Here is a 24,385-nt window from a genome sequence, read left to right as displayed (position 1 = left end):
TGACCTTCCACAGTTTGATCAACCGGGAAATGTTACAGCACTTAGAGATAATTTAAATTATAAGATTTGACAGAACAATGTTTATTGTACCCAAGGCTTTTATTTTAAACACTCTAAAATTTCCTCTGACTATAGTCTGAAAGTCAAATTATTTCACTTCAACATGGATGTCTCTGGAAGAAATACTGGAATGGTATGACAACATCCAGAAAATGCAAAATGGGAAACTCATCAAGACAATTAAAACTCACAGCCAAAATAAACTTGATGGGTGAATTTAACATCCCGCTGTGGCAGAGCATAGCAAACTATAAAAGTCTTGAATCCAATATGGGGAAAACTGTGATTTTAAGTATTGTGTAAACAGTACAAAGCTCCTCAGTGGGGAATGTCTTTTCCACAGTTTGTACCGAAGCAGTCTGTCAGGACCAGGGGGGATTCATAACAGTGTGGCCATCAATACTGTAATCCGTGGCAGCTGTTGTACTCTTACAGTACAGTTTTCCTTACAGTATAAGTCATACCAGGAATGGAATAGCATCCAAAATAGTCCAGAACAGAAAGGACAAAAATGTGGCTCAATTTTGTCTTAGCCCTAGCTCCTGAAAAGCTGTGAATTGCTTGTTTGAAATGCAATGGAAAGGGTTGGCCCATTATTACTAACAATAACGACATCTTACATCTTGAAAGATCCCCAAAGGACTTAAAGGTATGCAGATACACCATCAGTGCCCTATTTAAAAAAATCACAAGTAATAGCAGACAACATGAAATATTGTACTAATGGATCAGAACTTTTTCCTCCCTAAGGTCCACATAACAAAATCAGGAAACCTTTGCTAGGCAACACAGAGCTACAAAGCTTCTTCCAAAAGAGACAAACACAATAAATCATTTGGAGAATACAGCTAGAACCTGGTCAAGGACTTAAGTTTTCCATATTATTATGCAATGAGCTAAAGTCTGTTGCATAATTTGACTATGTGAAAGTGGCTTCTGTGATAGGGTTCCTCCTAGCCACAGACAAGGGGCAGTAGCATTCTGTTAAGCCGACTTGAAGATATGAGGTGTACCTCCACTGGCTGCTTTTTCTACAGTACAAAAGCAAAAGAGGACCTAGACATGATGATGCAGGCAAAAGATACTAGGCAGGGTGGTCCAGAGCCCTCTGGGAAGAACTTCTTCTGCCTCTAGTAATTCCTGGAAAGGCATCAAGCTGGCCACCAGGACACTGACCCAACATGACACTCAGTACTTGAAATTCACCCCATACAGACAACTGAAGACAACCACTGACATCCAGACAAACGCAGACAACACAAGCTAATTTGAGCAGTCATTTAGAAAATGAAAGGCCCATCCTATTCTGACTGTGACACTTCATACTTGAGTGAGGGACACCTTCTTCTCCCCTCTCTTGAAAATAAAAGTATTTTCAGCACGGGATCAGGCTATTCAGTTTCAGGAAGTTATTGTCTCCAGATGTAAGCTATCATTTTGCCAGCTGAGACTAGGAACTCCATGCACACTCATAACTCTCTTGCTCTGGCAAGTAAAGCAGGTTTTTGCAAATCATTTAACAATGCTGAAAGGTACTTGAAAGAGGAATGTGGTTTAAGTGAACCAGTATTATTTGTACTAAAGTAGACTGTAAGAGTGCACACAGCCAGTTATCATGTTGCAGCTGAGAGATTCTTATATTGCACTAACCAGCTTGTTTCTGATCACCTGATCAAACCTTAAGACCTGCTAAGGAAATGAGTCTGCATCATTACCAGCTTTAAAATGTAATCTGCTTGGTTTGTAATCACAAACTAAGACTTTATGAGCAGGAAGTACAAAGAGTAAGAACTGCTGGGAATCCTCAGAACTCCCTTTTTTTTGTAAACTAATCCAGCTAGGGAATTCTTTCAGAATTTATGCACCCTGGTCTTGTTCTCAACACAACAATAAATTGAACTTTAAATAACTTCAATAAAATAGAGCACTTTGACAAATGGTAAAGTTTTGCTCTTAAGCTATAAGGAAAACGGACGTGTCAAGCTACAATTAGCAGTAAAGGCCAAGAGTGACAGTAGCACACCAACCAGCTGAATCAAACTGGGCCAAATTTATATCAACATGATTTATACCACCAATAGTCTCTTTATTATAGATCAGTACAAAACCAGACCGAAATTCCCTGTCATACAAATCAGTATCTTCTGTCACTGAATTATCAGTAAGTACTGATAACGTCAAAAGATTTAAGTGCTGGAAACAAACTTTCATGAAGAATAATGAAAACGAGTATTTAAGCTGCTGAAGAGAAAAGAGTAAATGCTGTCATCTGCAGCAAGCAATTTCCCATCTTCTAATTTAACGGCTGTGTACTATATGACTATTAATTCATACCTTTTTGTCATTTATTGACAAAGACACTTTTACTGTCCTTTTTAATTCCACTGGTACCAAGGATGTAAAACAGCTGTTAGAACAGATTACTAATACTATATGTGGATGCTGGGTGCCATCTGGGCCATAAATCTTAAAATAAAGCTTTTATATCTTTATTTTATTCTGAAAACTCTAAGCATAGACCCAACACAAATATGGGATTAACCCAACTTTCTTCAGTGATGTTATTCAAGTTAGTGCAAAACAAATGCATACGTATTTGCAGAACAAGTGTCTAAACAAGAATTTGAAAAATTTTGCTTTTGATGGTGACGCACAAAATAGTAAAATACAGAAGAGGATTTGAAGTGCTGCCTCAAGCTGGAGATCGGTGTAGTACTATCATTGATGCTGTTACTTCTGCCTAAGTGAGTATGAAGTCTGAGCCGCCAATACAACCCTAGCTGTGCTCTTTTCAACTACACTTGAGACATACTGGTTAAAAAGATAAAATAATGTTGCTGGTGACAGGTTTTACAGGTACAAGACTTCACTGTCTAGGGGTATTAATCTAGATCTTTCCTAAAGCACTAAAGTATTGGGGGGGGAGGGGAGGGTGGTGGTGTGTGTGGATATCAGGTAAGGCTTGTTTTTTTAATGGAAATCAATATTGGCAAGACCAAGGCAAGAACTATCAACAGTGATTTCTTTATTTTAATAAGACAGGAAATACATTCACTAAAGGGTAGTTTCTATTTTCTATTGCCAGTTTGGCAATGAAAAACAAAGAAAATGAAGGCACAGTGAGTCTATAACAATGAGCCTGTGCACATGGCAAACCACAGACTTGTTTTGCCATGGGAATGCTCACAAGTGCTCGGTGTCTGCAATGCAAAGACGTCACGATGAGGAGAAGTGGAAAATTCCAAAAGAAAAGAAGGCTTGCCTTCCAGGGCATTACACCCTAGAGATTACTTCTTATTGGAAATGGTGTCTGTTCTTTTTACTATTTTTATAAACTCGGGACCCCAGTGAATCATGTGAGATACACCCCTGTGATCCCGCTGCTGCTACTCCTCCCGCCAGCTGATGACATTTGTGTGAGAGAGACAGGGAGTGCGTGAGAACTGCTCCTCCTGCACCAGCTGCCTGCGCTGTGCCCCTGCTGCTGCTCCTACCAACAGCAGCTCCCCACCCTCTCAGCGTTTGGGGAACAAGATTACTTCTCCTATTTGCCAACATTAACTGAAGACTGAGAAGAGAACTCAAAGTTCACAGTTCTCTAGTATCATTGCAGCAGAGGTTACTGATATCATGCTTAGAAGGCCTGAGCCGAACTGGGTAAGCCCACTTGAAAAGAGCGAGAGAAGTGCTACAGCACCCACGTCACTAATGTATAATGGTTTTTTCTAACAACTTGAGAAATGTCTTTGCTAGAAGAGCCATCATCATAGACTTATCTCATAACATGCCTTTTTCTGCTCTAGAAACATAGGGCTTTAGCCCGTGGACCACAAGTTCAGGCTGATCTCTGTGCTCGTGCGCATCCTCACTGACCACAGAAAGAAGGAAAGTGTTTGCTCACAGGAGCAATTTGCAAATCTAGACCCAGAGACTGTATATCCTGCTGAAGAGTTTTTACTTACAGGAAGAAAAATACATTGATCTGGTATTGCAAATTTCAATTTCAAATTACATCTAAATAAATAATAATTAAAAAATAATCAGGATGTAAAAATACCTTTATGTTTTAAGGAAATACTACTAGTCCTCTGAGTCATCTTTGTGGATTCACAAGTGATTTTTTGATAGAGGTGTAAACTTTATCCTATGCACTTTGAAAGCTGCACAACCTATTTTCAGGAACATACTAAAAGACCCCACAACTCTTTCACCACTCTACTCTATGGAGTTTAGAGGGTTCAAATTCTGTTAAAAGGATGAACAGGTTCTACCACAGTTGAAATGTGAGGGCAAGTATCTAAACATGCCAGATGTCAGCAGACACAAATGAAGGCCAGAACCATACCAACCAGCAAAGCCGCCTCGCTATGTTCGTTTCTAGAAACCAAGGAGAAAGGTAAAGATATGATAATAATTTTACAGTTCTTTACTTGTGCTACTTTACACATCATCTGTATCTCAATGCACTAAATACTACACTTCATTTAAGAACTGGTTCCTTTAGTAGGATTTTCAACAACATTCTGAGGACACACTTTTTCAATGAAAAAAATTTGTATTAATAATTGTTACTTAGGCTAAAGTTGTTCTTATGCATTTCATTTTTTTCCTAATCTGTTGCCTTATTCCTGTGGTTGAGCTGAATACAGAAGATATAACTATGCATAACATTTTGAAATATAAATTTAAAAAGAAATAACTTAAAAATTACATAAGGCATTTCGCCCCCACCCTCTAAAGAACATACCTGTTTCTGTTATAAAAAGGAAGACGCAACACTCAAGGACAGGTTAGTATTTGCTAATTTCTAGTTAAAATTAATCAGTTGAAGAACAATAATTAAAAATCTATGAAATTTGACCCAAGCAGTAAGCTGCTGGAATTCAAGTGATGGTGATCAAAATCTGAGTACTTTCCTAGTTTAACCGGTTCTTTTTAGATCCATTTGAACTCAGTCAGTATATTATCAGTATACTACTTCTTACATTACCTCCCCCAAACCCACCTGTATCTTAAATGATCAAATATTTAACCATAGGCAATTTATGCTTGAGCAATAAAAGCAGCAGGTAGATCCTATCTCAGGAACTTGTCATTAAAACAGTAAGGCTTAGCTTTGCCTGGGAGATGTAAGGCACATTGTATTCCAAACAGAAAGAGATGAACTCTCAACTGACAACAACTTCACTAAAGTTAAATTCTCTGCAACGGAAAGTATCACTAAACAAATTCTTTCAACCAAAAGACAGAGTCCTTTCTTGAATTCCAGATCTTCCTGCCTTCAGCCATTAGTAAAAATTCCCAGTGTGAGTTGTCAAAAGATGCTAAAACACTGTGCACTGGAGCTATATGCTCTGTTCTTGAGCAAAGATAACCTAAACTGATGCAATGGTGGTAAATTTAAGGAGTGTTATCCTACAGAGATGGGCTGGTAAAACAGTACGTTTACTTGGCATCAGTCAGCTTTAAGCAATAGGCTGCTGGGAGTGCAGTACATCACCTGCTTCCTTGACCTGTCAAACTGAGCGGGGAGAGGAGCACCAGTATTTTGAAAACACGACTAAGGTTTATTCTGATAAAAGATTACAGCTTAAATTAAGCTCTTCCTGCTTAAACACGGTGTGTGCAAAGGAAAATGGGGTTGAAGAGAGATCCTATGAGGGCATCTGCTGCAACAGAAACTAGAAGAACCAGTTTTTAAACACTTTTGAGGCTTCCCAGTAAATATTTAGCAGTAAACAACCCAATTGTTTAGTGTTTATACGTCGAGGAAAGTTTATTTACTGGGTTTTATCAGGAGTTTGATGTAAAATGATACCTCTCTGTGGAACAACACTGTTATTTACATTAAGCCAAAAACTCCAATGAAGTCAACCTAAAAAAATCTTAAAAATTGCTTTTACCTTTAAGCACCCTACAAAATAACACAAAAGTACTACTGCTAACCAATCTGCAACCAGATAAAAATCTCCTTCAGTTACAAAAAGATTGCTTCTCATTTCTTGTTTAATTTTCAAAAATATCAGCCTTTATCAGAGCTCTTAATTGTATCTACAACAAAACCCAGCATAAATGACATTTCTGTGATGATGAATATCACCAGTTAAAAAGTTTAGCCCCTTCAGCTTATTTGTACACAGTTATGTAATGGACAGCACACTAGCACCTGCAAAAAAGTTTAAAATAACATTACTTTTCTTATTTTAGCCACAACTTCTCAACTCTGATCTAAATGATTACTGGGCTAATGACAGTCCATAATATACGTGACATTTACCGAACATTTGAATAAATTTTGAATTATAGTCATCAGGCTAACCATCTGACTGTAGCCCAGCCAGCAGCCACATCCTTTCTATAAAAGTGAATGGATTCATTAGGATTTTAATTTTTACTGTCTTAAATACATGCTCTTGGTTTTGGTGACATACTTATCTTTGAACTTCCTCACCTTTCCCTTTCCCTCACATAGATAATACTGGATTTATTTGGTAGCAAAATGTATTTTATTTATTTGGGACTCTGAAAACTCTTATGATCACATTTTCTTTCCTTTTTTTTTTTTTTATACATTAGTTAAATGTTGTGGAATTATGAGAAGGGGAAGTATTGGTAGCTCCATCTGCCTTGCAATTAATGAAGTTTGTCCCTGATGGGGGACAAACTGCTGACAGACTCCTGGTACATCTGCACCAGGAACTGATGGGCTCCTGTATGTGCTATGGCACTGGCATCTGAAATGGTTCAGTAATTATCTGAAATTCTTCCCCATGCCTGTAGCAACGCCTCCCTCTCACATGGATGCCTAATAATGTGATGTCACATTAAAGCTTCCTCCTGTTGGGCAATTTAGAGTGCCTTCCCCTTCTCCCCAGCTGTCTATTTAAAACAATCGACAGTAACTTATTTCTCTCAGGGACTCCTACAGCTCTGTCAAACGTGGCTGAAATTAGCCAACATATTCAAAAGTTATTAGGGGACACGGAAAAAAATTTAAAAACCATACAAAAGGTCACTTCCCTCTCTTAGTTCCAGTAACTTTCCATGTAAGCCTTCAAAGATCAAACTTCTTCCACTGCCTTACTTTCTGACACTCACTATGTATTTCTGTACTCTACACTGACTAGCTCCTTTACCAAAATCTTTAAAATGAGGGGCTTCATTTGCCACTACCTGCATCTTGACCATACTCTTGATCTAAAGTCCTTATCCACACCTTACCCCAGCCCTTTCCCTTTGTTTAATCACAGGACTGGTCCATGGAATGAAGTTTTAGGAGTAGAAGTTCTGCCACCAACACAACTACTCAGCAGAGTGTGCTTGGCTACCTTTGCTAATGCAGTGTGTCCTTTCACAGCCGCAGATGATGTTCGCAAATGATAGCTGGGTTAGGCATGCAACTGCTCAGTGTGCTGCTGTCTGGTGGAGTATCTTGTGGACATTTTTCACAGTGTACTGTGAAACTGTTGCTGTGGATTAAGACATCATTGTGACTACAAAGAAATTTTCACAGGTGGGAGTTCACTGTTAAACTGTCCAAGGCTTAATTAGCCAAGCTTAAAAATTAGCTTTGGTTTTTTCTCCCCAGAATCAGAGTAGATGTTCAGATCTACTTAATTGTCCTAATGTATGACCATTCCCTCTCTTAAGCTGTTTTGAGTATATACTTTTTAAGGGCCTGATCTATTACCCACTGAAACCAACAGAAAAAACAGTGAACTTCAGCAGAATTAGATTAGGCAAAATTTAGTATGTCTGAAGCTCTGCAGCTTCCAGAAACATTATGACAACTGTTACTAAAGTCATGTCTGGTATATAAGCTCTTCAAATAAAACTGTCATTGAACCAAGATGGCTAGTATAGAGAATTCCAGGAGAATAAATACTGTTTGCCAGGGCAATACAGGTTTTGTTGTTTGTTTTGGGGTTTTTTTGTTTTTTCTCCTAGGGTTTCTTTGTATTGCAAAGCAGCTGCACAATAAGATTGTTGATACTAAGGTTCACCTTTTGAAGTTAAATGGTCCAAGGTAAACAGTTCTGGCTAAGGAATTTTCCAGGTGTTAAGTCCACAGGTTGAGGAAGAAAAGAACTGGTCTGCTTCCATTTCATGACAATCCCGAGGTCAAAGACAAACCGAACCATGAATCAATGCAGCAGTATCTCAGACGACCTATGAAAGGAACTGCCAACCTGCAACCTGTGATCAGGTATGTTCAAGATACTACGAACTGATTTGTAATTAAGCTGCAATAGAGTATCCACTTCCAGAACACTTATTTCTTTTGGAATGGAAAACTGCCATACAGGGCTTGAAAGTTGCTACCTTCTAGCACAAGAACATCAACCCCACGCTGTAGTTTAGATGAACACATACAGTGAAATTAGAGAATCCTTGTTTGGTGCGTACAGCTGTTGCATAAAGATGGTCTTCTGAGCTATTCCAGACCGACTATGAATAAAGGCTTTAAAGAAAAGAACATTACTTACATGTAATAGTATTCTACATTTTCTTGTATCAGCACTATGTCAGAGCAAATTGAATAAAATAGGGAAACAGTTTATGTGAGAACAACTTGGCCATTTTTAAAGGTGTACTTAACATGGAGAAGAATGCTGTTTAAAAGAAAATGCATGCTCTGTAATAAGCCAAACTTTGGGATCTGAGCACTTCAGCCAGCATTGGACTCTGCAGGCCCTCTGCTGATGAAATAAGCATTCACTGACGTTCCAGCCTCAGGAACTGATCCACAGCCATTTTAAAACAAAAGGTACCTTTTTTTTTTGGCACAAGGTGCTGTGCCAGAATAAACTTCCTGCAGAACTACTACACTTTCAGCTTCCTATAATTGAAAAATATTACTTGCCATTGTTGCTAGACTGAAGTATGCCTCTGTGGTATTGAAGCCTCAGTGTACAAATACAACATACAATTGTATAGTTTTGCTAAAAAATAACACTGAGCAGACTGAGGGATTGTTTTTCAAAAGTGTATTGGCATAGCTCTGCTTTTATTAAATTCAGTAGTAAAGCTCTCATTGACTTTAGTAGGAACTTATGGAACTTCAGTCCTAGCACAGAAATATTTTCTGCCAAGATGTATTTCTGTATCCTATATATATATTCTGTATATATACGCAGAAAGTAAATAGAAAACTATTGCTAAATAGGAAACGATACTTAGGTATGCATTAACCACCCTTGCTAAAACCAATACATACATAATTTTGTATTTGGCAAGGAACTGAATGTCTCTTCTTTTAAATCTATCAGAGGAATATGTAGCAGTCTAGCTGAATGTAATATACTTTTTTAGTTAATGTGCACATGCTTCCTACTAGTGCTGGTGTGACACTAGACACGCTGATTAGATTCCTAAACAATAACTAAATCTCCCCATAAATCACCAATTTTGTTTGGAGGTAACACACAACCACCTTTACAAATCTGGTGTTTATTGTCCCTGTGTGTTGTTTCCTCGCTTATAACACTGGGATAGAATTGTCTTAACGAGTGATGATGTTTTGAGGTGCTAAGATATAACACTGGTAAGGGATGTTATAATGTACATGTATCACTTTTCTCTTAATACAGCTCCATTTCTTCATAAAAACCTCCTCTAACCACATCTCAGCTATTGTTCGGTGAACGTCAAATGAAATAATCCCAAAATAAAGGTGAAGGGGAGGAGAATATACACGCAACATCAATATTAATGTTAAGAATATATTAAAAATTCACATTTATACAGCACTTTTGGCTAAAGAACTTCTATTATTGAGACTACTGGTGCATGAGTGTTACACGTAAGAACTAAAATACAAGAAAGAACTGAACAATTTGACCAAAATCATAGAGGAAGCAACAGATAGGAACTGGACACCATCTTGACTTTTAACCCCTGGACAATGATAATGTCAATCAAGAATACACTTGAAAAGAAAGGGAACAAATCAGTTCTTGGTTAGCCTGGCTGTTTCTGATATCTTCAAGATGAACATTTCTACGACAGTAATTTGAAAAATTCCAGTACCTCCTACAAAGCACTGTAACCATATGCCTAAAGGCTTGTTTTATCTTCTTTCTCCATCCACCTATAAATGGCTCCTTAGGTCATTTCAGAAAACAGTTTTGCTTCTCCAAAGTTACACATAGCCATCTGCTTCTCCAGGGAAAGCCTAGACAGATGTGCAGCTTGCATTCCTGCTCAGGCGTGACAGGGGCACGCAGGCAGGTGCAGGCAGCCCTGAGCAGATGACAGGCAGGTGCACGCGTGCCACCGCTTCCTGATGGCACGCTCCCTTCCCTCCCCGGCTCCAGCCCCTGCACGTCACCTGCCCTGTGGGGACACAGGTCAGCCCTTAAAGGCAATGGAGAGCAACCCCACCTACGCCATGCAAACACCACCTCCAACCCTCGTGTACTGCTTGTTCTTTCTAACATACAATATGCAAGGAAGTGAAAACTATTTATCTCATGAGTAAACGTACACTTTGACCAACATGAGCTTGGCAGGAAAATGTCAGTTGATACCAGAAATTATTTGCCCTCTCTGTAATAAGTTATCTCTGACTTTTTCAAAGCTGTCAGTTTACTTAATATTTTGGGAGAGGTTTATTACTCTCACTACCAATAAATACATTTCACCTTCTGCAGTATTATTGAGCATGGATTAAAAATTAACAGTAATTTTGTTATCTGAAATTCCAGAGTGTCTTTTAACTTAAACATCACGAAAAATTCTTTATGCTATATAAAGCCTAAAAGCATTTTATAACTGAAATATTGCTCCTATTTCCTTGCTGTTGAAACCTCCCTAAAGAGCTACAGGGCAGTAAATGAGAAAACTCACAGAAAAGCAGAGCAAACTTATACAATTATGGAGAAAAATGCAAGATTGTCTTCCACGGAAAGGAATATGAATCATCTAGTTTAAGGCCCTTGCTCAAAAACTTGCTCAAGACTTTCTCTGTAAGCTAACTGCGTCCAACTAAATGAACACACTTTTCTCAGAAGGTAGAAGAGCTGATCTAGTCATGCTGGGGTTTGTGTTTGTGCCAGTGACACATAACAGAATTCACACAGTTATGTGAATTCTGATACTTGAGCTTATGTCAAATGTAAAAAATGTTCAGGGAAACAGACTCTAATAATACTAATAAATATACCCAATTTGGTAAAGAAGAAAATGGAGGAGAGCAGGGCAGAACAGCAATCTTGTCTGGAAGTTGAGTATGTTAGGCTAAGAAAGTTTTTTTTAATATGTTTATGAACCAACAGCAGCAAAGAAAGGTAGAGCCAGTTGTCCATGCAACAGGACCAAGAAAACTTGAATTTCTTCTGAACTTCAAAAGATGATTATGAAAATAGGAACAGATTTAGAGATGAGACTTTCAAAAAAATACTGTAAACAGTGACTAACTTCAGCTCCTGAGACCTAATTGTATTTGCACTAATGCTTGATCCATGCAAATGCAATACTTCACTCTCAGTAACAGAATGGGGGAGCCATACCCACCACTTCAAAGTCATTAGAGAAAATAAATAGGTTCTGCGGTACTAAACTAGGCATGCAGGCCCGGGAGGCCAAAACACAGCTATTAAGAAAAAAGCAGAGGACGGAAGCCTGAATACATTCAGCCTTAATATACAGATTTAATATAAGCAGGTTCCTTTGACGCAACTTTCTCTTGATTAATCATGTAATTTTTTTTAATGTTTTAAACCAAAACTAATTTAGCTGCTGAAAGACTTGAACTGTTTCTGTTTGGATTAGTTTATTTAAGACTATCTTGAGGAAATGAGAAGAAAGTTATATTTCTGAGGTTGAACAGGGACTGAACCAATCTCAGCTTGCAATCACATCCCGTACTGCTGACTTCTGTTCCAGATTAGCCCAGAACACTGAGAAAACCTGAATACTGCAGATGAGAGAATGGGCTGGGAAGCAATTCCAAGATCAGTAAACCACCTCAATCCCTCCTGTTCCCTACCCCCTGCCAGTTACAGTCTCACCTATCATTTTAAAAACACTTTTGACAGATGCAAATTTGGTGGGACTATAAAGCCTCAATTCAGTAAAGCATTTGGGAATGCACCCAAATTCCACTTTAGTTAATACCAACATATGTCACAGAAGCAGGTCCTATGTCAGAGAGGTTTATCTTTGAGATCTTTACAATATTCTTACTTGTATTTTATGTTTTCCTCAATCCAGTTAGACTTCCAGCAAATATTTATTAGGAAACAATCACACAGGCACAATAAACATACACTCCCTGGGGAAGAAAGGATTTTTTTTAAACAATTATATTTTGAAAAATATAGATAGCTCATAAAGCCTGTTTGGAGTCTGTCTGAAAAGTATCACATCTAATAGTGTTGACAAGTGTAGCTTGGCTTGCCAAATAGGTCAGAAGACTGAAATTCTGGAATGTTCAGAATCTGGTTATTATTTATGCTTTTCTGTCTGCATGGCAAGGGAGAAAGAATACCGAGTTTAAAAATACAGAATAGATTTAGCAACATCCTTCTGAAGTTTGTGGGACCCTAACCAAGATACCTACACTCTACTCTAAAACATACTGCTTTTTTGCATGCATGTGGCTAAATATCCCTCAGGAAAATATTCAGAGAAAATATCTTGTGTAATATTGGTATAATACTATTACCAAGCTAATTCTGCTTCCATGACACTGTACAACGGAAAATATTTGAAGGTTCCATGCAACTACAATTCTTGCTAAAGCTACTTCTGCCTGTGAAACTAGTTAACTAGTTGCTGAGTATTTTTTATTATTATTATTCCAAAAGCTAATTAAGTAATACTTAATATGTATTTTGTGAAAGTTCATTTGCAATCAAATTGCAAAGACTCTCTGGAGCTTATAATTTAAGATCTAAAATGACTGTGCTCATTTCGTATCAGTAATACTTTTAAATAACGGAAAGCACTTGAAAAATTGAAGGAATACACTTCAGTGCTTGACTTTCTTATACCGCATAGACAGCCAAACTGTTCCTTTTACGGGTGGTACAAAAGATGTAATTACTCCAAAGCAGATATTAAGGCATAACTGGATATTTTACGGCAAAGCTATAAAGAGCTTGCAAATGCCATAAATTCCAGCAGTGATGTGTATGTCAGCCCATGCATCTGCTACTAACTTTGAGTTCATATTTTCTGACATACTTTTCACTTACTTTTTAAAAGCATTTAACAGGACGCAAATGTCATCTACTAATTTCCAGGTGTATTTCCTTTTTAACCAATTTTTCCCATCTCATCTTTGGCCACAACTTTCAGAAAAGATGTGATTCACAACTTTACACCTCCAATACAAATTTTTCACATATTCACATATTTAGAGAAATCGTAGAAAAAATGTCTTTGTGTTTATAAGTCATTAGGGCCTCTCCTGTTTGGGCAGTATTTTACATGCATTACAGGTGAAAGATGATCTACAATTGCACTTGTAAACAACCATGGCCAGTACAATATAAGAAACAAGACTGCAAGCATGACTGCTGGTGCCTCTTTTTCTCCATGATAGCCTCAAAGTTAGACTGACGGCTCTCTGGGCTTTTTGCCAAAACCGCACAACAGATTAAAATAGAAAGAAGGGAAATAGGCAACCTGGGGTCCAAAATTTAATTCTGACCTTATGTATAAGCTCTACGGGAGGCCTGGGCAAAGCAGAACGTTAATCTACCATATGAGGGGGGCACAAGGAAACTAGAAAAAAACTTATGAGAAAAAGAACATATAAAATCTCTTCTCTATCATGTGCACATTTTGGTATTTTGAAACCATCGATCTTGAAAAATAATCAAATCTTCATGTATAAACATTAAATAGTTACTTTCTGAGAATAACATAATGTGCATTTTAGTTATATGTCCACAGCCCGCCTTCTTTCCGCATAGGATAAACTATATTTTTTATAGCTTTAACCCACTTTATTCAAACCATGGACATTTCTGTTTCATAAATTTGTGGGTTTATGGATCTCATTAACTATGAAATATGGATAGCATATCAGAAAGCAGATTTGAAAGTGAAGGCTGAAAAGTTCTCTTCATCCTATCAGAACAACAGGCTCTATTTACATTTTCTCTCATACTTCACAGTGGAAGTTAAGTTTTCTTCTGCTAAAACTTATTTGCTAATGGACCCCTTTGCAGAAATAGAGCAATTTTTTTTGATCAAATCAGTGTTCTTCACAGAACTGTTTACAAGGAGTAAACACTTTTTCTACAGTTAAAATTACAATATAGTATTAAGTCCAAAATTGCAAATGAGCAAACATTTTCATAAAATTTTGCAGATGCTAACTAAGTTTAACATAACTTCCTTGAAAGCTCTGTTATTAAGTTGTTTCTAGGGACCACTTTTAACTCCTCAGTGGAGAAAAAAAAGTATGGTAAACAGATTAAACTCTGTTCCTCTGCTTTCCTACTATAAAACCCATATATTAATTAGCTATGTACTAGTGTCATTCATTGCACTTGAATCCTTAAATTTTAAACACAAATACCTGGAAAATTAAGCTGTTAAATACCTATTGATACCCTATTTACTAACTACTAAAATAACAGCATAACTCAATTTTGTAAAACTACTAAATAAACATAGTAATGAGTAAAACCAGTTTAAGCTATTCTGAGATGAAAACTTGAAAATGAGATGCTTGAATTACAATGCTCAGAAAGCTTGCTTTATTGATCATTATTTTTAGAATATTTATATAAGATATTCTATGAGTTTAGCCTCCTGCCCTTCCAAGAGAAAATTCACAGGACATTATTAAGTTCATCTACACACCACATTTCAGAAGCACAGAAACAAGAAACAGACCATTTTTTACTCTTCCTGTGAAGTGAGATTAACCTCATACGAATCTTCAAATTGATCCTGGTGCTACCACAAAATTGCAGGTGGCTTATATATGAAGAAAAAAAAGTATTTTTATGGCAATTAATACACCATAACATCCTCTCTTGATATAGCTTGACAAGTCAGAGATACACAACAAGCTAAGAAACAGCAACTATTTTCCACTGGGAGATCCAGATCATCAAAACACAGGAAGGGAGGTTAATTTGAAGGCAACAGGGGAAAGTTTTGAAACTGTTATTCACCTATTCACAACCTCAGAAGGGAAAGAGGCCAAAATCTTTCCTCACTATTCTCTTCAGTGGGATTTATTCTGGCTCAAACTACTACCAAAGGCACTACTGCGAATTTCAATAGAGTAAGACAGTAAGGAAGCGCTCTACAAAATAGCCTGATACAAAACTTTCAACTGCATTATATGAATCTTTTGTTGTTTTTTAGCACAGCAGGCGGCATCATGCGTCAGTGCATGAAGTGCTAACATAAGCAGCAGAGGGATGTAACTTTGGAAAGTACCTGCCAATAGCATGCGTAAGTCAATTCCAACAACATACTGTCGCTTCATAGTAATACATGATACAGCGAAAGACCAGCTTCATGTTTCAGGTACTTTTATGTCAACAGTGGAAGAGCAGACACTATCTGATCTGCCATAAGCTTTCTGGGAAAGTTACAACATTTTCTGAGCAACTTTGAGTTAGTAGATTGACTGCTGATAAGTAGTATACATTGATTAATATTATGTGTTTGGATGCAACACTTAGATTTATAATTTCATAGAACCACAACACAAATGAATCACACAAAGACATCTAATGCAAACGGAATACACTTCCAAGCACTTTAGAAACTTACAGGATAGTACCTGTAAGTGCACCTATAAACAAATTGTTTCAACACTTCCTGCTTGTGCTTGGCTTCCTTGATGTTTTTACTGAATGACTGCCACAACAGACTTGATAAAATGATACTCTCAATGTTAAGTGCACCTCTATGTGCAATAATGTCTTTGACAGAAATAAATCCTACATTTTTGCTGTTTTCCATATTGCCTTCATCTCATTGCTTCCTTTTTGTTACACAGATCTAACACTTGATCAGCTGCAGAACAAACTTGTGATGAATTCCGAAAAAATTGATAGGAGGCTGGACTTTATCTGTTAATAATGAATCAAATAATGAAACTGGAATCACACTGGTTTTGTTATTTTGGTCCCTGTGCACTAGCAACCAATGGATAGTAACAGGAGTGGTTGGTTTACCTTGCTATCAGCAAAAAGTACTTTTAAAACTCTAACATGGGCTGTTCAAAGTAACAGAGAATTTATTGGAAATATAAGTAAGATTTTCAGAGTGAAGATACGTTAAGGTTCCAACCATTTCTAAACCCTTCCCTTCCTATTAAGTAAATCCACAACTCAAAGAGCCATTGCCATGTGCAGTCTGTGCTGTACACTGCTAATACTTTGAATACAATCTCAAGCTATGAGATTGAAAATACTCTTGTATAATTACATATGCAAGAAGAACTATTTAGAAGGTTCTACTGCAATAACCATCTAGGAACCTGCTTTTCCACATGTGGATTCAAGAAGATAGGAAAGAAAAAAATCAGATTTGCACAGAGTATATAAAAATTTTAAAAATAACTCCTGAATAATTACAGAATAGAGTGATCCAAAAGGTCTTCACTACAGTGGGCCACATTAGGTAACAAGACATTTCTTCTGGTTGCGTTTATGTTATGTTCTCCTACAAGTAGTAACACCAAACTTTATTTAATATAGTGATTTTCATACAACTTATATCTCAAAACACTATCCTCCTCAGGAAAAAAGAATGAAGCAATGTTGCAAGACAGGATTCACCATTACAAATTTTCCATCAGCTGGAAGTCTGGAAGCCAAGTCAGGAAGAAACCTGAGACTAATTTGCTCACCCCTAGGACTTCAACCACTAGAAAATGTCCTTTCTATTTTTTTTTTAATGTGATTAACAAATGTAAGTATCCATATGAACTGTAGAAGGTTAAAAGGCTATATATTTACCATGACCGTCAGTTCCTGTACCTGACAAAACTTAATGCAGAAGAATTTTCCCCAAAAATATTTATCCCAAAGTTATCGTGAACATTTTATGTTACTCAATTATTCCAGTCCATACCTGCAAACCTGCCAGTTGAGCAGCTGACTTCCCCTTGAGGCAGAGCACAAGTGCCAAAAATGCATTTAAGTCCTCCAGAGAGAGGCTACTGACCTAAAACAGATGAACATATAACACATTATCTGAAGGCTCTGAAGAGGAACTTTCTGAAAATTGGCTCCTCCTGCTCAAGCACATCAAACTTAAATCCATGACCTCATGAAGTTACGAGCACCATGAATGCATCGTCTAGGAAAAGACACTTAAAGGGAACAAAATATTTACTTTCACAACTTGAATGAAGTGCAAACCCCAATACCTGTGCATAGTGTATATACGTGGATTTCCACACACCAAACAAAATGCCCACCCTTCGTGTTTTCCCTTCTCCTCTTCCCTTGGAGTTTCTTAATAACAGGAAATTTCTTCATCTCCATAACACTAAGCATAGTTAAAAAATGAGATGTAAAAAAAAATAAAAATTGCTTTATAATCAAGACCCGGAATAAAAAACACCTCAATGAGCCTACAGATGTGATGACCATTAGGATTTCTTTCAAATGCTTACATGGTTATTTGTTGGAAACTCTAAAAATAATCTAAAATATTTCAATTACCTATTTTAAGCTAAATTTCAGGATTTAACAAAACATATTTGGATTCTTTTAGTTTTTTAGGTTACATATTGAAGTGGGAAGAACTCAAAACCATAAGAAAACTAAACCTAAAATGTTCAAGTGGGCAAACAGAAAGAAAAATTCTAAATTGATGTAAAAGTTCACTCTAATACTTCTAGCAGAAAAGGGAGAATGGAGGTATTTACTGTTGTGAAAAAATATTCTGAGATTCTATAGAGGCACATGGTCACCTCAGTAGAAAGACAGCACCTCTAGACCAGCTGGGCTGATTCCCTGACAGTACCAGTCCAGTTCTGATCACTTGCTTCCTCTTGTAAGAACACTATAGATTATACATGTGCACCAAGACCAAATATCTGTTGCAAATGTTGAGGCTATAAAGAGGGCTCTCAGTGAGATCCATAAAGCATTACAATTCTTTATCAATTAGAACTTGAGGGAAGGTTTCTCTTGCAAAGTGTGGAAACGTGCATTGTGGGCTTACAGCACTGTTCAAAGGCTGCCTAAAACTCTGCATTGCCTTTCTTTTAACAGCTTGATTTTCAGGGAATGTTGTGTATTTCCCATTTCAATCCATTAAGAGTTTCTATTAAGGCTATTAAAAATCAAAAAGCGACAGAAAAAATTAAGGAGAGAAAAATTAACAAAAAAGTATGATGTAAATCAATAGAAAAAGGAAAAAAAACACTAAGAAGCTGTCTATAATTACTTCATTCATTTGTTTGCTTAGGAGGACTAATCCATTCTTTCCTCCTCAAGATAAAAATTATTCAACCACTATTGAAAATTTCTTTTCTTTTTTTTTTTTTTAAATCAGGCCTTGCTGCATATCCCACTGTAAAATACTTTGTCTTCTATGACTCTTTTAGAACTTGCATAAAGCACAGGAATGTGAGGGGTATCAGAAAAGTTTTAAGCTTTCAAAATGCTCCTTGGTATTCATTAACTCCACCTGGCTGCTAAGATCTGATAATGGCCCTACTTTACCCTGTATTTCAGTCAGGTGTCACCTTTGTGTAGATGGCAACAAGAGAGGTTTACTAAACCTGCACATTTTATACATTGCAGTAACAGAAAAAGTGACTTTCATCTACAAAACAATTCTTAATGCTTGCACAATTTTGTCCTAAGAAAAGTAAGTCAAAGACTGCTTGCAAGTACAAGCAAGGAAATGCCCCCAACAGAGCAGATCAGCCAAAATGCTTACAAATATCAAAGCACTTCTTTAGAGAAATATTTTATTCAGTAACCAAACTTGGTGAGTTATCACACTTCCATTGTCAGATTTCTTCCAAAACTGTGAGAGCTTGAAAGAGAAGTCTCCCCTTTCTTTGGAGGCTCCACAGTTTGATATTTGAACTCATTCACTCCTTTTCCTAACTTTAAAGACAGACCTATTATTTTGTATTTTTTTTCACTATTTTTGTTGTTAATTTGGAGGATATTTGAAAAGCACCCTCACTGAAAAGATTACTCTTCAAATCGACACTTTCTTTATATAGTTAATCTTTGCTTATTGGAAATTTTTTCTCACTTTAAAAAAAAAAGCATCTGAAGTTTTCATTAAATACTTGCACATAAATTTTGAGGAAGCCAGATGAGTTGGTCAGTATGCTGGTTCCTGCAAAAACCTAAGTTTTAGGTTAGATTAAATGATAAGTAATGAAATTTTTAAGAAGTTTATTTCTCCCTCACATGAGCTGAAGGAAATGATTTTAGCCTGCTTCAAGGCAAGCTACAATTGCTCAACTTAAATCACCTTTGGGGTAACAATCCACCTTTCCTCTCTAATACAAATGTAAGACTAAAGTGTAAAGTAAAGACAAGAATTAGGCCACAGTTAGACAGCATTGTTTTCTCAGCTATAAAACAAATGGAAGCAATATGGCCAGCTCAAAGCATGGTTGCTGACACTCTTGCTCTCATGTTTTCCTCTCAAACACCCCAAGAAAACAAATGGAGAACTAACCAAAGTTTAAAACAACTCAGCAATGAAAAACATTTTAATCCAAATCAATGCTCTAGTCTGGTTCACAGGGTAGACTGTATCAGTGCAACTCAGAGGGCAGAAGAGAATCAGGAAAACGGGATAGGTGTTGACAAACTGGCGCTGCCATGAAAAACCTTCCATCAAACTAAGCCCTTTGCATGATCTCTCTGCTATTATTCTTGTTGAAAACATGAGCTGCAAAACTGTTTTCATTTCTGTTTTTATCATTGGATAATAAGTTCTGAAAACTATACCCCTAACAAGCTTTTTTTTTTTCATTTTATTAATATGCTGTGGTCAAGGCTCAGTAAATCCACATTTCTGTAGCTGTTCTGTCCTGTTACGCCTCTTCTTAACCCCACTAAAGAAACCCTTCTCAAATAATTTAGTAATCATGCTATGAAAGGGTGTACAGGATAGCAGAATAAATAAGTGAAACAGTGAAAACTGATAAATAAATGAATCTGTGACTTCATATCCAAATATGAAAACCCTTAAAGTATGTTTAAAGCTAAGTACGATACGTATCTTGCTGAATTGAAACCGCATGGCATGAAATAATGTTTAATGAGTTTCATCTTCAAAAAACTTTCCATTTATATTCTGCTATACAAAAATTAAAGAAAAAAAAGAGCTATATGGCTCATTTGTATAATTCCCATACGTACTTCCTCAATGCATCATCTAAGTTTGAACAAACATGCATGAAGGGAAAAGAAAGGAAAAGTCAGGGAGAACTTGTTTTCATGTATCACACACTAGTATAAATTTGTTATTGAGGAAAGTCTGAAAAAGCAAAACAAAAGACAAAATGCAGTTCAGTGTAAGTAAAAGTGCAACAGAGCTTATCAGATTAGATAAAGGCATTATAATTTTCTCATCCTCAGAGAGGAAAATCTGCTTGCGAGATCAGCATTTGAAAGGTGGCAAGTACAGACAATATATTACATATCTAAGAGAAATGTAAATAATGAAGCAATATTGTATTTAATCTTGTGTTCCTTTTTATTACGATTAAGGTAGTCTGCAGGCTGCCAAATGTTTGGAATTATAACAGAACTGCTACCTAATGATCACCTATTACTCAGAATTTAATGAGAAGAGCCATATCCTCAGTTCTGGCTTGAAACTGAGTAGATTGACAAGATGGTGTGAAAAAGTAGTGAGAGCCGACTAAATATTTATATTGTCTGTTTGCACAGCCTGTATAGTCACCTGAGGGAATGTCTTCTTTTGACAACACAAAGGAAACACAAAAAGAGAAGCTTTAATTTGCAAACAGGTCCCCAAAAGCAGGGGAAATCCCTCAGTTTATACTCTCTCTTTTAAACTGCCCAAGGGGCTTTGTCATGGGCATGCAAGAGTTATGATTAACTACTAAAAAACCCCAAGTGTTTCTTGAACAGGATGATGCATGTTAAATGGAGTAATTAAAAATACTGTAATGCAGTACTATTATATTTGATCAACTATGCCTACAGTAAAGAAAAATCCAGCACAGGCTAGCAAGAAACAGTTTATTAGTCAATCACATCTATCAGGGTTGACAGCTGAAGAAAAAGCAACTGTCCCAGTTACCTGCATCATAAGATAGGCCAGCAAGCAGCAGAATGCTGCAACAGGTGCTTCTAGAGCTTGGAGCTCTTCCATCCTGTCCTGAAGGTGAAAGCATGCCAGAAACGTACTATACCGTTGCTTTTCCACGTCAGGTCCTTTGGCAAACCACAGTGTTTTCAAATTAGGTGTTCCACCTACAAAAGAAATCCATTATTTTATCTTGGCAGCAACAAGACAAAACATGCCTACTTCATTACAATCTGAAAGGAAACAACTGATCTGCTCTTGGCACTTGCAAGGACCACAGAGTTGAAAATAAAATGTATTTGACAAAACTTGGCATTTGAAAATAAAAAATTAACAAAAAAAAATTAAGGCCTGTAATTTAAACAAATTGTATCAAATACAGGCACGTTTAAGCAGAGTGGACTGAATTCAATTGTTACAACAATATAGACAACTTGAGACATCAGGCTTTTACCCTCTGCAAGAACAGTTTGCCTACAAGTGTGTCCTTTCCCTTGGGGATCCACAGCATTAAATGAGGTTAGCTTCATCACAAAATAGTGATTCAGCAGAAAACAACCATATCTGTTTCTTCTCTCTCTCTCTCTCTCTCCTAGAGCTAGCGTATCAGGAGTCCTTGAAGGATCCTCGCATTGCATCCCTTATAATCACCTGCCTTAATGAACAAACTGGTCACCTATGCCATTTGCTGGCAAACACGCTGTTGTGGTTTAGCTTCAGTCAGCAACTAAAAACCACACAGCCACTCGCTCACCCTCCCCCTCAGTAGGATGGGGGAGAGAATCAGAAGGACAAAATTGAGAAAACTTGTGGGTTGAGATAAGAACAGTTTAATAATGCGGGGGGGGGGGGAAGGAAAACAGTAAAAGAGAAAGAGAGAGAGAGAGCAACAAAATCCAGGGGAAAAAACCCCAAGTGATGCAACCACTCATCACCTGCTGACCAACGCCCAGCCCATCCCCAAGCAGCGATCGCTGCCCCCCAGCCAACTCCCCCCAGTTTATACACTGCGCATGACGTCATGTGGTATGGAACAGCCCTTCGGCCAGTTTGGCTGTGCCCCCTCCCAGCTTCTTGTGCACCCGGCAGAGCATGGGAAGCTGAAAAGTCCTTGACCAGTGTAAGCACTGCTCAGCAACAACTAAAACATCAGTATGTTATCAACAGTATTCTCATTCTAAATCCAAAACACAGCACTATACCAGCTACTAGGAAGAAAATTAACTCTATCCCAGCCGAAACCAGGACACACGCATTCTCCACAAAACACTGTGCTGGTAGGACTCCTCTGCAGTAGGTCCTAGTTTGGGAACAAAAATCAAAGCTATCTGGTATTTTGCACTCCCTAGGCTACTGTATGAAACGCTGTTGCAAACACACACAAAAGAACTGTCATCAGTTATGTATAATGTATCTTTCCACACTTTCTATAGTATGATTAACCCTGGTCTCTAAATCCTTAATATTTACCCCATGATGCCATCTCCCAACTTGTGACATGTGTGAACTAATTTAAAATTTGCTCCCCATTTAAATTACATTTAGTCCATTATCAAAATAAACACTAAGGCACGTGAAATAACAGAACAGCTAACTGGTTATGCCTAAGAATTCCAATTAAAGACAGAATCGTCCCATAAAGTACTGCTGCTTCTGTAGTTAAATAAAAAGAGGTGTGAATTTTAAATGTGGACTAATTAAGCTACATTTGGTAACAACTTTTCTCTTTTGTGTGACATGCAGCAGCTGTAGTCCAGTTAGGAACACTTGGTGATAATAAATGGTTAAAGTGACAATGTGCTGAAATCTACATAGATGATGTTTATTTAACCAAGAAAGCCCATTAACCAAATGGTACTAATTATTTGGAGAGGGGGAAACTAGAAGAGAAGTTAGTATTTTCTTTCTTAGTCTCCCTGATGGATGTTTCTTTTACTATTTTTAAGACTAACTCTCCTGTCAAAAGTTTTAACCATGTAAAGAACTACCATCATACAATCTGTAGGGAAATATATATATTAAGAAAAAATACCAGTTGCTTGATTGGAGTTGGAAATGCAGGTTAGTGATAAGACAAATACTGGCAGTGAGTGGGCCAGTACAGGCAGCACAGTAAGACTCAGATTACTGGTTTTGATACTGGTAATTGCTGCCCTAAGGAAACAAAAGAACAGCAGAGACTGACTTCCAGGAAGAAAAGCAAAGATAACATGCATAAAAAAAAAAAAACAAAGCCAACTTTTCCTACCAAGGCTGAGCAACTTTAATGTGTGAGACAATTTTTACATGGGTAAACTCAAATAGTTTCGACAGTTTTTGTTTTCCAGAAGGTTCTCAATCAGCTGCACATGAAAAGATACACCAAGAACCCATTAAAGGGAAGTACTCTTCCCATCTGTATAGTTTTTTTAAATTAATTGCATCCAGAGGTATACCTAATAATAGAAATCCTTCTTTCTTCAGAGTAAAACCATGAACTACATCAATAATCAAGATTATGTATCTATATTGAGAGAGCTCAACAAAAAATTCAAGACATCTCTTCCATAAACAGTTTCTTATACTTTCAGAAACAACATCTACTTGCGCCTGGGAAAAAGAGGTACTGATGAATTATGAGTTATTTACTCTGGGAAAGAAAATTTGACGCTATCTCCTTTTAGAACATAACAACAAAAAGCATTATTTTTCTGAAAGGATCTCTTCTACAAGTAATTCAATTCCATGTAATACCTAAGAGCAATCCATTATATTAACTCTTAAATGAAAGACAAGCAAAACAAAGAAACAAATACACTGAAGTTTAATGACTCTCCCATCATGCGTACAGTCAACAACAGACCTAAGATTTACATACAGTAGTGTCCTGGTTTCAGCTGAGATAGAGTTAATTTTCTTTATAGTGGCTGGTGTGGGGCTATGTTTTGGATTGTGCTGAAAACAGTGTTGATAATACAGAGATGTTTTAGTTGTTGCTGCACTAGTCAAGGACTTTTCAGCTTCCCATGCTGTGCCAGGTGCAGAAGAAGCTGGGAGGGGACACAGCCAGGATAGTTGATCCAAACTGACCAAAGGGCTA

The 24,385-nt window shown here is 37.2% G+C and overlaps 1 protein-coding gene across 5 annotated transcripts in view; it reads right to left on the bottom strand.

Moving 5' to 3' along the window:
- FAM120B (family with sequence similarity 120 member B) overlaps positions 1-24,385 on the bottom strand; it is a 57,126-nt gene that overhangs the window by 14,384 nt on the left and 18,357 nt on the right. For all 5 annotated transcript variants that reach the window (XM_072856299.1, XM_072856295.1, XM_072856297.1 and 2 more), the window contains exons 5-6: positions 21,301-21,473; positions 17,116-17,208 (exon numbers count right to left, since the gene is read on the bottom strand). In XM_072856299.1, the coding sequence (XP_072712400.1) occupies positions 17,116-17,208; positions 21,301-21,473 (266 nt within the window). The remainder of the gene's footprint in view (positions 1-17,115; positions 17,209-21,300; positions 21,474-24,385) is intronic.

The sequence above is a fragment of the Ciconia boyciana genome, chromosome 3 (assembly GCF_034638445.1).
Source record: "Ciconia boyciana chromosome 3, ASM3463844v1, whole genome shotgun sequence".
NCBI classification, from domain to species: domain Eukaryota; kingdom Metazoa; phylum Chordata; class Aves; order Ciconiiformes; family Ciconiidae; genus Ciconia; species Ciconia boyciana.
The sequence above is the reverse complement of the archived record's forward strand: the minus strand, read 5'-3'. Positions and strand labels throughout refer to the sequence as shown.